Source organism: Girardinichthys multiradiatus, chromosome 19, assembly GCF_021462225.1.
Source record: "Girardinichthys multiradiatus isolate DD_20200921_A chromosome 19, DD_fGirMul_XY1, whole genome shotgun sequence".
NCBI lineage: Eukaryota > Metazoa > Chordata > Actinopteri > Cyprinodontiformes > Goodeidae > Girardinichthys > Girardinichthys multiradiatus.
The window spans coordinates 18623286-18636668 of record NC_061811.1 but is presented as its reverse complement, the minus strand read 5'-3'; the positions used below and the strand labels follow the sequence as shown (position 1 = coordinate 18636668).

General features: G+C 38.6%; 1 protein-coding gene across 3 annotated transcripts in view; it reads left to right on the top strand.

Annotated features, from left to right (window-relative positions):
• The first annotated feature begins 6669 nt into the window (after positions 1-6669).
• The window catches only part of fndc5a (fibronectin type III domain containing 5a), a 53503-nt gene continuing 46789 nt past the window's right edge, over positions 6670-13383 (top strand). Inside the window, exon 1 of one of the 3 annotated variants that reach the window (XM_047345782.1) lies at positions 6670-8256. In XM_047345782.1, coding sequence (XP_047201738.1) covers positions 8196-8256 — 61 coding nt within the window. In that variant the 5' untranslated portion in view covers positions 6670-8195. The remainder of the gene's footprint in view (positions 8257-13383) is intronic. The other 2 variants (XR_007035134.1, XR_007035133.1) reach the window with 2 other exon arrangements.

Sequence of the window (13383 nt, the reverse complement as noted above, 5' to 3'; positions counted from 1 at the left end):
TTTAAAGAAAAGTAGCTTGCAGTTGTGCTTTGAGATGCAAAATCCAGCCAATTAAACTGTCTTCACCGAAGGCCGAGAAAAGAAAGCTCTGACTGCACTGTAACTATCTCTGAAAGTGAAATCCGTGACACTCATTTTAACAGAACATGGCCACTCAGGGTGTTAGTTAACACGGTAAAGCTGTGAGTCCTGCTGTCTCTTCTTCTGTTTGATTTATGATGGTCTTCATTTTTGCAGGCAGAACAGCCCTGACCCAAAGTCTCAAATCTCAAATAGGAATATTTTAAAAGACTGCAAGATGATATCAGAAAATCATTTTCAAAGAGATCACTGAACTAAAAGGAGATGATAAGGTGGGAATGGGTAGATGAAGCATTGGCACAATTTTAAGATAATAAAAGAAGAAAAAGCCAAACAATAGGCAGAGAAATAAGCCAATCTAAAGGTCAGGAGTTGAGACAGAGTTTATTGAGTTTTTAATTCCTCAGATGTGGTTAAATAAAACAAGAAGCTCAGGAGGAGAAGGCAGAAGAATATGTCTATATCTACCTCTAACCTGACTTATATTTTCTTTCCTAGTGAGATAGATTTGGTCAATTTCTAGCTAGCCTTAGCTTCTTCTTTTAGTTATTTCCAGTCCTCTGACCTTCACCCTTTATTATCTGGTAGGAGAGCTCTCAGATATGTTCATATACTTTTAAAACCCACTGCAAAAATAAAGTGCAGGAATGCTTTGAACAGCCAGAACGAGAGCCTAATAATTACATTGTCAGAAACATATTCTCTGACAAAATTCAGCTAATTGAGAAATGTGAGTCTGCCAGTCAGCAGCACAGTTAAATCCACTGACAGGCAAAGTAAATAACATTGATTATCTCATCACAAAGGAAGCTGTCAGGAGTTGGAATTCATTAGGCAGACAGTCAGGAGCCGGTTCTTGAATTTGGTGTTCTTGGAGCAACCATGATAGAAAAACCAAGCATTTACAAATTGATTACACAACTCCAGACAAGTTGTTTTGCTCTGATGCTGAAAGGACTTTAAATACAATTTTAAAAAGAGAGAAAGATGAAGGACATGGACAACTGGGTGCAGGAGGAAGAGCAGTCTGGATGTGGGACGGTGTTTCCTTCTGTCATCCATCTTGTTGCTGCTTTGCCACATTTGACAAATGTTGCTGCAGCTGACATGCTGTACTTTCTGGCAACAGTATCATTTGATGATTCACAATGCCTCACTGCAAAATAGTTGACTCAGACTACAAAATATCCAGTTCACACTGAAAGTGAGAATCATATGAGATCAAACCGAGCTGTTCTCTGCCTTATCCTGATATCATGAACAATGTTGTGGCTGCTTCAGGAACCAAGAACAGTGAGGAAAGCAATTAATGATAGAAATCATCAGGGCTGTAAATAAACAGTTTATTCCTGCAAGGTCCACTATATTTTACATTTTTATTTTACATTAGCCATTTTCATGGTCTGCTCTGTTTGTACTAATAGATCTACCATGCTTATAAAATGTATTACAAGCTGGAGAAATAATATTCTCTACACTTCTGAGTTTTTTGTATCCTATTAACATGTTGTGATATTTAATATTTAATATTAATACTTTAATATTTTATTAAATAATATTTCTGTCTGTTAAGTGTTGTCCTATGAATACCAGCCCAATAATGGGCCCAATATTAGGACAAAATTGAAAGGGATGAGCCAAGCTCTGACATTATTGAACAGCAAAACTCTGCACACACATAAAATGAATTCACACAATTTCTTAAAATACAAGAATTTATTGACAAAAATAAGTCAACTCAAAGTCAAACATATTTCAATCAACAAACTCTTTACTATGCTAAAACAATCCAACTAAACTACCAAGCAGAATTAAAGAATAAGGAAGACTAATGGGCCATGTACAATATAAACAAGTTGATTAAAGATGGTTGAATACCATGACCAAAAGAGTGATGCAACATTACCATGCAATGTTTATGTCTGAGAACCAAGGATTATCTTGAAGAATCTGGAAATGAAGTTAAGTTAGTCTTGGAACCAACTTAGACAATAATCAGTACACCTTTAGACAGCCATTCACAATGCAACATCAGATAAAGCATTATTTTAATAAAATAATATTTTAAAGAACGATTTGACGAATAAAACCAACCTTCTGAATGACCAATCCTCAACAGTGTTTAATTAGCTGCCTGTATTTATTAAATTAATATTCAAAGAAATATTATTAAGGAAATAGCAAAATAATATTTAAGGAAATATTATTTTGAATAAGCCCCAAATCTTTCTGGAGAAATGGGGCTTAATGGTGTTTACTTGGTCATCAAGCTTAGTAAAATAATATTTAGGAAATAGTATTTCCTATATTGAAAACTACCAACCTTTTTGGGTAAATGATCTTTAGTAGGCAAGCACGTGTTCTTAGCTGTTAGCGGTTGGGGCTAACAAAAGAAACATGCACAGATTGGTGGTACAATATCCACATGAGACTATATAATGGAGAGCAATACAGTGTTACCGGCGTGTATTATTATTTAATTTCCCTTTGGGATTAATAAAGTATTTTTGAATTGAATTGAATTGAATTGTGTGCTGCTATGATCTGTTAGCACCAAAGTATATAACAGGTCTACAAGTGATTTTTCAATATGCAACTGCAAATTTCCCAATTCAGGCCTGACGTCATTGTCATATCTAGATTCCTATTTCAAGAGCACCTCGAAGTTGCTCTGAATTTCTAGAACAGTCGCCCAACTTTGGTAGACATTCTGTTTGTCAGACCTTCAGACCATCTCAGTCTGTAACAGATTCCAGTCTACATCGGGTTGTGTTGGTCTCCATGTAGCCATTCCTGAATGTAACTGTGGGACTGATCCAAAAATACAAAATGACAGATAGATAGAATTGACTGACCAACACTGCATGGTTACCCCACGCCCATGTCTGACATACACCTAGTCCAACCCAGAAATGAACTATTCTTCTGAGATTATATATGTGGACTCAGCTCATGGCTTCTCAGAAAGCTTTCTCACCGGAGTGAGGAAGGAGGTTAATCGTCCATGTCCCCAAATTCAGGTGTGTTGAAGGTTCGTTTATCAGCCTCCAGTGCTTTGTTTATTTAGTGTTTTAGAATCCGGTTGTGATCCAAATCTGGGACCACCCAAACATTCACACCTTGTGCCAGAAGAAACAGCACCTCCACCTTTAATCATTGGAGCAACCCTGGCCAATCAGAGAGCCAACTTGGTTCTGTCAGAGGTGAAAGAACAGTGAGTCGGACCTTAAGTTAGACGCTCTAATGTTTCTACTTGGTTGCTGCCTGATACTGGTGAAGTTTCTTCATTTGCCTCTGAACTGATGAAATTCCTCTTTCCAACTTCTTCCTCGTAGATCAGCACTTAAAATTCAGAATTAGGCCATAAAATGTTTTCCCTTAGGCCTATTAAAGGTCTGTAATCTCCTGATAGTTTGTATGTTTTAAACAAGTTTTAAACATTTATTTCTTTAATCAGTATTGTGCAGGTTGAACACGGCGTAGTTTTGATTTTCTGCATAGCTCTCTAAAAAAGGGAAGAGTCCTCTGCAGATTAAGTTTGATAAGTTGAGACTAATCAGTTTACAAAAATTGCTATAATTTATTGTAGTTTTTCTTCATTTGAACAGAATCTATAAACTAAAGCTTGAAAAACCCACCTTGTTGCTATCATCTTGAGTTTTGACCTGGATAATTATAATTTGACCGTTTGAACAAATGCAGCCAAATTGCTTGATTATTTGTCATAAATCACCTGGACATTACAAACATGCTGACACCTGAACATTAATATACTGAACAGACTCAGGAGAGTGAGTTCCAGTTTTTTAACATTAGCTTGATATTTTGTGTAACAGTTAAAATTAGTTCAACTTTTGTTATTTTTTCAGTTTAAAACTTTCGTCTTTGATGCGCTGCCATAAGAAGCTTTGAGTCGGCAAGCTACTGCCAATTCTGGTTTGTCCCATTTTCAGATGGAAGCATGTCTTCATACAAAGCTGCAAATGAACTCTGAATCTGCTGTGCTGTAATGGGATTATGAACAAGAACTCAATCATCTGCAGCTACAGCTGCTCAACGTGTCAGCAGAATTAATGGACTGGAGCTTCTTAACGTGTCAACACTGAGTGCCAATCAAAACTTTCAAGCTGAGACTAAAGAGAAGCAGAAAAGTCGGAGAGGGTTTTCGAAACTTTCTGAATGAATTATAATTTTTCTCGGCCCAGTACCGCCCCCCCCATCCACCTCCAGTTGGCACAGCTCTGTATTTATTGAATCTCTTCCTCTCTTTGGGCTGGAGACCCAATATTAGCCTGAGACTGGAACAAAAGCCGCCATCATGCCCTATCTGCATCCTGGTCCAGGTCAGGACCTCTGGTCCAGGTCAGGACCTCTGAGCGACTTGCCAGAGCTCATAATCAAATATCATTCCGAAAGTCTGAAAAACCGCTGTAAGCTACAGTGTCAAGTCAGGAAATGTTGATGCGTGTAAAATATTCACGGCGATGCATCCTACTTGCTGATTTGTTCTGTGTTTAAAGAAGGAAATGTCAATTCAAGTTGTGTATTTTACCAACTGTCTTACAGCCCTGACTCTTTTTTTTGATAATCCACTCTTGTTACAATGCTTGGTCAGATGGAGCTCCCACTTTGTGAGACAAATTGATTATCATTGGATGCCTCAGCAATTTTAAATGACTGCATTAAAAATGCCATGGAATGATGCTCCCAGCTTGTAATATGCACAGGATTTATATTTTAGAGCTAAAGAATAAATATGTCCTATAACAAAGTCTTAGGATTAAGACCTGCTGACCAATCAGAGACTAAAAGTGCTTGTATTCCCAGCAGTAGGTTGTTGGGTATCCTTATATAATTACAACTATATCTTTAAATCCAAGGGCTCTAAACTCTGTTTTTTAAACAAACTGAATGATACAAAAATCTTTAACTCACAATCCCTTTTGAAAGTATTTAAAAAACTTGATCATTTCAGTTTTTCACAACAAATTACTTCTATTTATTTTATTTGGATTTTATGTGATAAAACAGCAAAACGTAGTGCATCATCCCTAGCAAGGGGAACATTGTAACCCTGGAGGAGCTGCGGAGATCCATAGCTCAGAAGAGAGAATTTCAAATCTAGCTGACTCAAAGTGAAAAGTGGCAAGAAGAAAACATTGGTTTGCCACAAGCCAACCAGAGGGACACAGCAAATATTTGGAAGAAGGTCGTCTGGCCAGATGAGACTAAACTCAAAAGCTTTATCCAACACACAAAAAGCTGTGAGTGCAGAAAAACTGCATGTGATCTTGGATACACCAATCCCACTTGGGGTTGGTGTATCCAAAAAAAATTAACTATAACAGCAAGTTTATACACAGTTATATTCTAAGTAAAATAACAGTGTTGCACAAGCCAATGACAAAATGTTTTAAAAATCAAGATGTAAGTGTGAGAAAATTCGTACCACTTTCTGATCCCTTTTGACCGCCAAACACATGTTTGCGTTGAGACTTTGTCTTGTGCCCACAGGGAGCTTCTGACATCAGCATCAACAAAAGCAATGTTTCAAAGGGCTGCAAGCCGAGAGCAAACTCAGTTTCTTTACACTAATGTTCCACTTCATGGCCTCCTGCTCCAACTTTTATTGGGACAGCATACAAATTCATCTTCCTTAGCAAAGACCAAAGAGACACACATAAACAATGTTTCCCCTCGCTGAGAGACTCAGCAGGCATGAACCTGAATGTCCATAAAGACATAAGATTTACAGCTGACTTTCTGCTTCATCTGCATTTAGTAGTGAAGAATGTAAAGTATCAAAGAGGCCAAATTCCAGGAGCAAATTACCTGCTTGAGTTGAGCCCTTTATGTGTTTGCTGAGTGGTGAATTTAAAGGCCATTAACATTCTGTTGGCCCAGGCTGCTGAGAGATCTCCGATAGTCTCACCCTCCCAAAGTAAAGAAAGTGTTGACATTTTAGTCCCCGTGTGTCTGAGCTTTGAATTTAATCAGGACATCTGAGTAAGCTGTGTGCTCCTCCATGATGTAGCTCAGTTTCTATAATATTCAGCCAGAAGGTCCTTTCAGAGGGCTTCATTTAATTTATACAACAGGCAATGTAGACGAAAGAGAGCACCATCTGTAACTACCACAATAAACGCAGATTTAATTTTGCCAAGAAGGAATTATAACATGTGGTATTTTAACACTAATGTATATAAATGGAATGTAAGCTGGTATTTAAATATCTGTAAAGAAGACAAACCCCAAATAAAACCTCTGAAAGACCTTCAGAACACCTGAAGAATTGTTCATAAAAAGCACATCATTACAATATCATTGTGTGCAATACTGCAGTGCAAAGGACTGCACTGGTGCACTATCTGGTAAGATACTATATTTAAATGTCATGTATCCAGTCTCAGCATAATAATAATAATGCATTTGACCAGTTGGATATACATTCATATTCAATAAATTAGAATATTATGGAAAAGTTCATTCATTTTACTAACTCAATTTACTAAGTGAAACAAACATAGATAAATTACACACAGACTGATGTTTTCAAGCCTTTATTTGTATTAATTAATATCATATTTAAGTTTTTAACCTGCATTTATCTATGTTCACAGCTTGGGAAATTGTTTTATAACCTGTTTTATAACCTAATTTGCATGTTAGGTCAATGGTCTCTCAGAATGATTGTGTTATAAACCTAATCTGCTGTGTCTCCTGGTCTTCATGATTCTGGTTGTTCACTGACAAACCTCAAAGGCCCTCGAAAAAAAGCTGGATTTATACAAAAGAAATTAAAGGAGCGGACTCTGTTGACCAAATGGACAACTTTTGAAGGCAATTGATAGCACTGGATTATGTTCAGGGGTATCAGAGCAAAGAAGTTCTCAATGCAAAAGTACACCATACCCCAATGACAAAATCGCAATAAAATACGAAGAAGTTAGTCATTCCACGGGTATCAATAGTTTTTGCAAGGCAGATGTTCTTACAATCTCACGCTGTCATTTTTACACGCAAACATACAGATGAGGGGAGAGGAGAGGGAAGCATGTTAAAAGCAGAACAATAACCCCTCCACCACCTGCTTTGCTCCCCTGTAACACGTCAGAGCCAGCGGGCTGTGGATCGAGGCGCACAGCGGGGCGAAGTCAGCACTTCTTGGGGACACGGCTAGGGGACAGTGGGCTGTCTTCTAACTCGGGACACGCACACAGGCAGAAACAAACATACAAACATTCTGGAGAGCTTCGTGTCCTGGAGCACGCTGCGAGGAACCTGTCAGGTACTGTAACACAGACGATAATCCACTTCTGCGCCCGCTTCGCCGTGCGCCTCGGGCGCTTCACAAACAAACCTGAGGTGGAGAGGCGGGTGTCAGCTCAGTGGTGAAGTCAAGAGATACGGGTTTGCCTATGAAGTGGATAAACTCGTACCCACAGAGGCGACTGTTTGCGTGGGATAGTGAATGCATATTTATTAGATGAGTGGGCAGCGATAATTCGGCGCTTTGGCTCACAAAGTGGGCAAAGTGAAGCAGGGGCGTTGGAGGGCTGCTGGTGATAAGTTTGCGCTTGATCAGCTGCTCATCCCACACGATTGTGCTGCTTCTGGAGGTCAGGCTCGGCGTTTGGTGATCACTTGTGGCTGCAATTTTAAAACCACACGATGGAAAACCCAAGAATGTTCATTTCCTTAGCATGACTGAAGAAAATAAACGTTTATACTTGAATGTTTTCAAGTGTAGAGCCTGCCGATCTCTCTCAGTGGGTAGGAGCCTCACATACAAAGAAAGCGCGTTTCAGTCTGCAGCTGCAGCCGAGCGCTGCTGAGCAGGAGGAGGGATCTGACTGGTGCACATTTGGACGCATGTGAACGGCGCAGTCCATGATGATGAAGATGATGATGCTAGCTGCAGCTCTGCAGACAATCGCGGCTGCTGAATGAGCCGTGAGGTACTGTCCAAGGTGCTGAAGAGTCGCTGTATTTGCACCGCCGCGGCCCCCCCTGCCAGTCCAGACTACACGCGTGAACTGACGTGGATGCCGAGCAGCGCAACACGGTCCGAGTAAATAAATGGGACCACACGTCGTCCGAGCGTTTGAGAGATCATGGAGAGATTTTTCCTGCTCGTCCTCAGCGGCTGCCTCGGCGTCTCTCGAGTCACAGCGGGTAAGTTTGTGGCTTGGAAGCGATTTTTACAGGCGAATCTGAGCGATAGTGATAATTTACAGCGAAATTGAACGCAGCATTCATTCCGAGGGGTTTCCATCGGCTTGCGGGGTGATTCTGGAGCTGGTGTCGGTGTTGTGTTGCAGTTGCCTATTATTGTGTGCAAATGTGGAGATACTATTTACAACATTCTGCAGCTTGTCAAAGAAACATGCAGGGCTGCATGAGGCAGAAACACACCTGAACATGTGGAATGATGTGGAGACGGAACTGACCTGTGACACACTGCTGCTGCTTCTGTGTGTTAATGACAACAAAACTGACCCCTGAAGCTCATAAAATACAAAGTCACCAAGACAAACGCCATAAATCTCTCAGACCACAAAGACTGAGGCAATTTTAGTTGACTACAATTATGAAAAAATAAATTTCCTGAAGATGTTTTTCTTGACGTCTTGTCATTATTAGTAGAGGTGCACCAATCAGGCTTTTCTTGGCAAAAACAATTAAAAGTCTGAGCTATGATAGATAGATAGATAGATAGATAGATAGATAGATAGATAGATAGATAGATAGATAGATAGATAGATAGATAGATAGATAGATAGATAGATAGATAGATAGATAGATAGATAGATAGATAGATAGATAGATAGATAGATAGATAGATAGATAGATAGATAGATAGATAGATAGATAGATAGATAGATAGATAGATAGATGTAAAACTATCATACTATCAGACTACCATATGTAAATGAGAAAGCAATGCACTGCAGGTTACACTAATGCTGGGGATGGAAGTTGGAGGGTATTTGAACTACAGCACATAAAATAGAAAAAATGAGTGGTAGTTTCTAATTTTGTTTAATTCAATGGACTGCAATACCTAAAACTGAAAAAAAAAAAAAAAAACGTGCTGCAGGTTCTTTGATTTAATTTGTAGTTTTCAAATTCAAAAGGAAATGAAGGAATAACCAGATGCACCTTTGTATGCATCAATGCATTTGTTCCTAACATGTGCTCTGATCTGGCTCAGTTGTTAGCACTGCTGCCTTTCAGCAAGAAGGTCCTGGGCTTGAATCCCAGCCTGTGCTTTTCTGCACATAGTTTGCATGTTCTCATGACACATGTGTAAGTTCTCTCTGAGCACTCCAGCTTCAACCTACAGTTCAGAGATATGCAAGTTAAGGTCAAGTGGTCTCTAAATTGTCCTGGGGTATCCCTGTGACAGACTGGGGCAACCTGTCCAGGACCCTACCCATTGCCCACAAACCTTGATTATGCACAGAAAGCAGGTATAGATGAAAAAAAGTCTGTCAAAATAGATGCTGTTGATTGATTCGGTTTACAAACAGACAGTGGTGGAAGTTCTCAGTTTTGATGCATGTAATGAACAGAAAAAAATCTGGTTTTCCGAAACTTGCTGATCACTGATCAGAGCTGATTTCGCAAAAATTAATATGGTCAGTAAATTAAACATATCAGAAATTTGTATTTCAAGTATGACTTCAGATCATTAGAAATACATGATGGACTGCTGCTGTACAGAAACGCCACTGATGCATGAACGTCCACTGTGACTGCAGGTTTTTCCAACATGCATCCATAAAACATCCCTTTTAAAAGCCTAAACTACCCCACTCTGGAGCGCTCACAGAGATGGAGAGCCACTCTTCACCCCTGACATCAACATGCTCCTCTGGTTCACTTATCATCCTCCCACTTCCACAGCTTCACTGCTGATGATGGATCACCAGGCTGCTGCTCTCTGATACACACAGACTTACACAGTTTATTGAGACAAATAATTTAATTATACCCCACCCTCCTGTCTTCCTAGGGTTATGTGTGGCTCCCACTTTTTGAGAGCATTTTACAACAGTGAAAGTGAGGGTATGCATTTTACAGTTGTTGAATTTTAACTGCATATTCTTTAGAAATACTTGATTTTATTTGTTGGTGTTACTAGAGGTACCAGATGCACTGGTACCTCTGGTAAAAAGTGTGAATAGCCTTATAGTATATTTTATTGCAATAACATAACCTTATATTGGTTATGTTATATTGAAAATTCTGAATATTTAATCAGAGAAGAAAACACCTACATTAAGACATATTTTTATCAAATCACAGGCAATACAATTTAATCCCCTGTACAATATTGTTACTAAAGCTATTTTTATTTGTACCTCACTTTTTAAAAGCTGATTTTTTTTTTTTTACTAGAAATCCATGACAGAGAAATGCTATGTTATCTGTCCATCACACTAAAAGATCATATATGTGAATTGTGGAACAAATGTTAAACGTTTGGAAAAGATGTTGCTGTTAAGTAAGGTGGAGGATCTATGATGCTGTGGGCATGTTTCTTTAACCATCGTCAAGTTATGAATCAGTGATAAATGTTAGAAAATTACACGGCAGTGCAGTGCGACTGTGGCTCAAAGTGAAGATTAGTTGTCATGCAGTCAGAAAGACGGGATTTCAGTTCTAGTTTCTTCGCCACCATGTGCTCATACCCCAAGTCTGCTGATCAGTGAGCTACTGGGTGAATTGGCATAAATTAGAGCAAGTTTTTTTGTGTCACATTAAAATTGAAGAATATGGGGGTAAAACCTTCCACCAAAATAATGTTTGTGTTTTGTAACATGTGAAAGTATGTTTCAGAGCAGAGTGAAAACAGAGTTCAGTATGCAGTGTGTGTTTCAGTGGTTGTGTCTGCTAGAGATTGGGGTTGTCCCAGCGTTGAATGCTGATTCACTGTTTCTGTGCTGTGAGGTTTTGATCCCTGTGGTGAGAATCTGTTCCAATACATTTTCCACTATTTAAGTAGTTTTAACATCTCAAGAGTTTGGAGGCTCTGAACCAAAGTTTTCCCACCAGAATAGTGGATCTGATCAAAGTTTTCTATGTTTTTCTCTTCTCTTCTCTTCTCATCTTCACCTCTTATGGTGTTTCAGTGCTTCTTCATTGCTTGTTGCATACATTGTAATTTGTGTTGCAAAGGATCCCTTTATATGCAGTGGACTAAACACATTGCAATTCTTAGCAAAAAGAAATGATCCAAGAATACGTGTTGCAAACATTTAAATGGCTTTTTATTAGCAAACGTGCTGAAGAAGTTTAAGGTTAAGAACTTCACTGAATCAGTACTGCAGACAAAGCTTGATTAAATAAAGACAGGATGATGAAACCATGTGGAACACACAGAGAGAGAAAGAAACGGCAGAGGACAAGTGTGACAAAAATATGTTCGGATCAAGTGTTAGAAGAAATCAGAAAGTAGTAACAACTGAGAAAAGAATAAATGAAACCATAGTTCTGCAAATGTTAGAAAAACTGTAAACACAAGGAAAAGGTTGCTGCAGTTTTCCTGATGGAGGGAGAAGCTGTGAATCCAATAAAAAATGAATGAATTAGAAGATTATCCCCATAAGTTATAAAGTCCCTATCCTTTATCTAATTTCTTTCAAACTCAGAACAAAAAAGTGCATCAAAGAACATACTGCAGGCTGATTCATTTACTTACATTAAAAATAGGAGCTTTTGGTTTTGATGCATTTATTGAACATGAAGAAAGCCCAGATTTCTCAGTGTTTGGCCTGCCAATCACCATTCAGAGTCAATCAATCAAAACTGATTGTGCAATCTTGCAAAAATTGCTCCCTGGTCAGCTTCTCCTTCTGCCCCCATCCTCTCCTCCCTTTGAATGGTACAATGGCTGGACATTCCCATGGTGTCTTTTTATTTTTGCATGTAATTGTTTGAACAGATGAACATGGCACCTTCAGGCATCTGGAACTTGGATCCAAAGATGAACCAGACTTGTAGATGTCAACATTTATTTTCCTGATATCATTGCTTGATGCTTTTTGAATTCCCATTATGCTACCTAAAGTAGCAATGTCTCTGAGATGTGCTTTAAAAGAACCTGAGTATGTTTAGGAATCTTTTAAAATACATCTTCTTGGCTTTCCTAAATTGTTTAAATGGATAATAATTTGATTGTATGAAAACTCCAAATTTTGTAGAAAGTTATTTTACTTTCTAAATTTCCAAAAAATTCACTTGCAACATTTTTTGACCAAAACACTTCCATTTGCCAAGTTCATCTATTTTATTTACCACCAGATTAAACTTCAGAACAAACGGAAAAGAAAACAACTGTGGCTTTAGATCTGCATAAGGTGAGGTTAGGTTTATTTTTAGAAAATGTTTTTCTAAAATTATTGAACATTCATTCATTCATTCATCTTCAATACCGCTTATTCCATAGTAGGTCATGGGGGAGCTATCTCCAGCAGTCTACAGACAAGAGGCAGGGTACACCCTGGACAGGTCGCCAATCCATCGCAGGGCAACACAGACAGGACAAACAACCACGCACACACTCATTCACACCTAAGGGCAATTTAGAGGAACCAATTAACCTAACAGTCATGTTTGTGGACTGTGGGAGGAAGTCGGAGTACCCAGTGAGAACCCACGCATGCACGCGGAGAACATGCAAACTCCATGCAGAAAGACCCCTGGCCAGGAGTCGTACACAGGACCTTCTTCCAGAAAACTAGGTCAAAATGATGAAGTGTAAACTGTGGATTGGGAAGGAATGAAAACACCCACCCCTGTGACGTCTTTAATGTGTCTCTGTTTATAGTGACTTATAAAAAGTAGCTTAATCCCAGGAAAACAAGATGACGTTTCTGTTTAAAAAGTGTACATATTCATCCTAATGATGTCATGCAGCCATATTCGGTACATTACAAAATGTGTTCTTATGAGGCTCGTTTGTCAGAGTACCTTTTAAGCAGGTATTAAGCATATTTTATATTAAGTCAAAATTTTCGTATCAAAAATATTCTGATCTTAAAAGCCATGTTTCCATTAGCCATAAATGAAAAATCAGCGTAATTAGCAGAAATAAAGGCTTGAAAATATCAGTTGGTTTGTGATTAATTTATATAAAGTGTTTCACTTAGTCAATTGAGCTACTGTAATAAATTAACTTTTCAATGTCATTTTAGTTTGTTGAATATGACTGTATGTCTTTCCAGGTAATAGTTCTGAGTTTGGAAAAACAAAATGAATTAATCAATTAAGAAGCTTGCCTCTGATTCCAGCCCT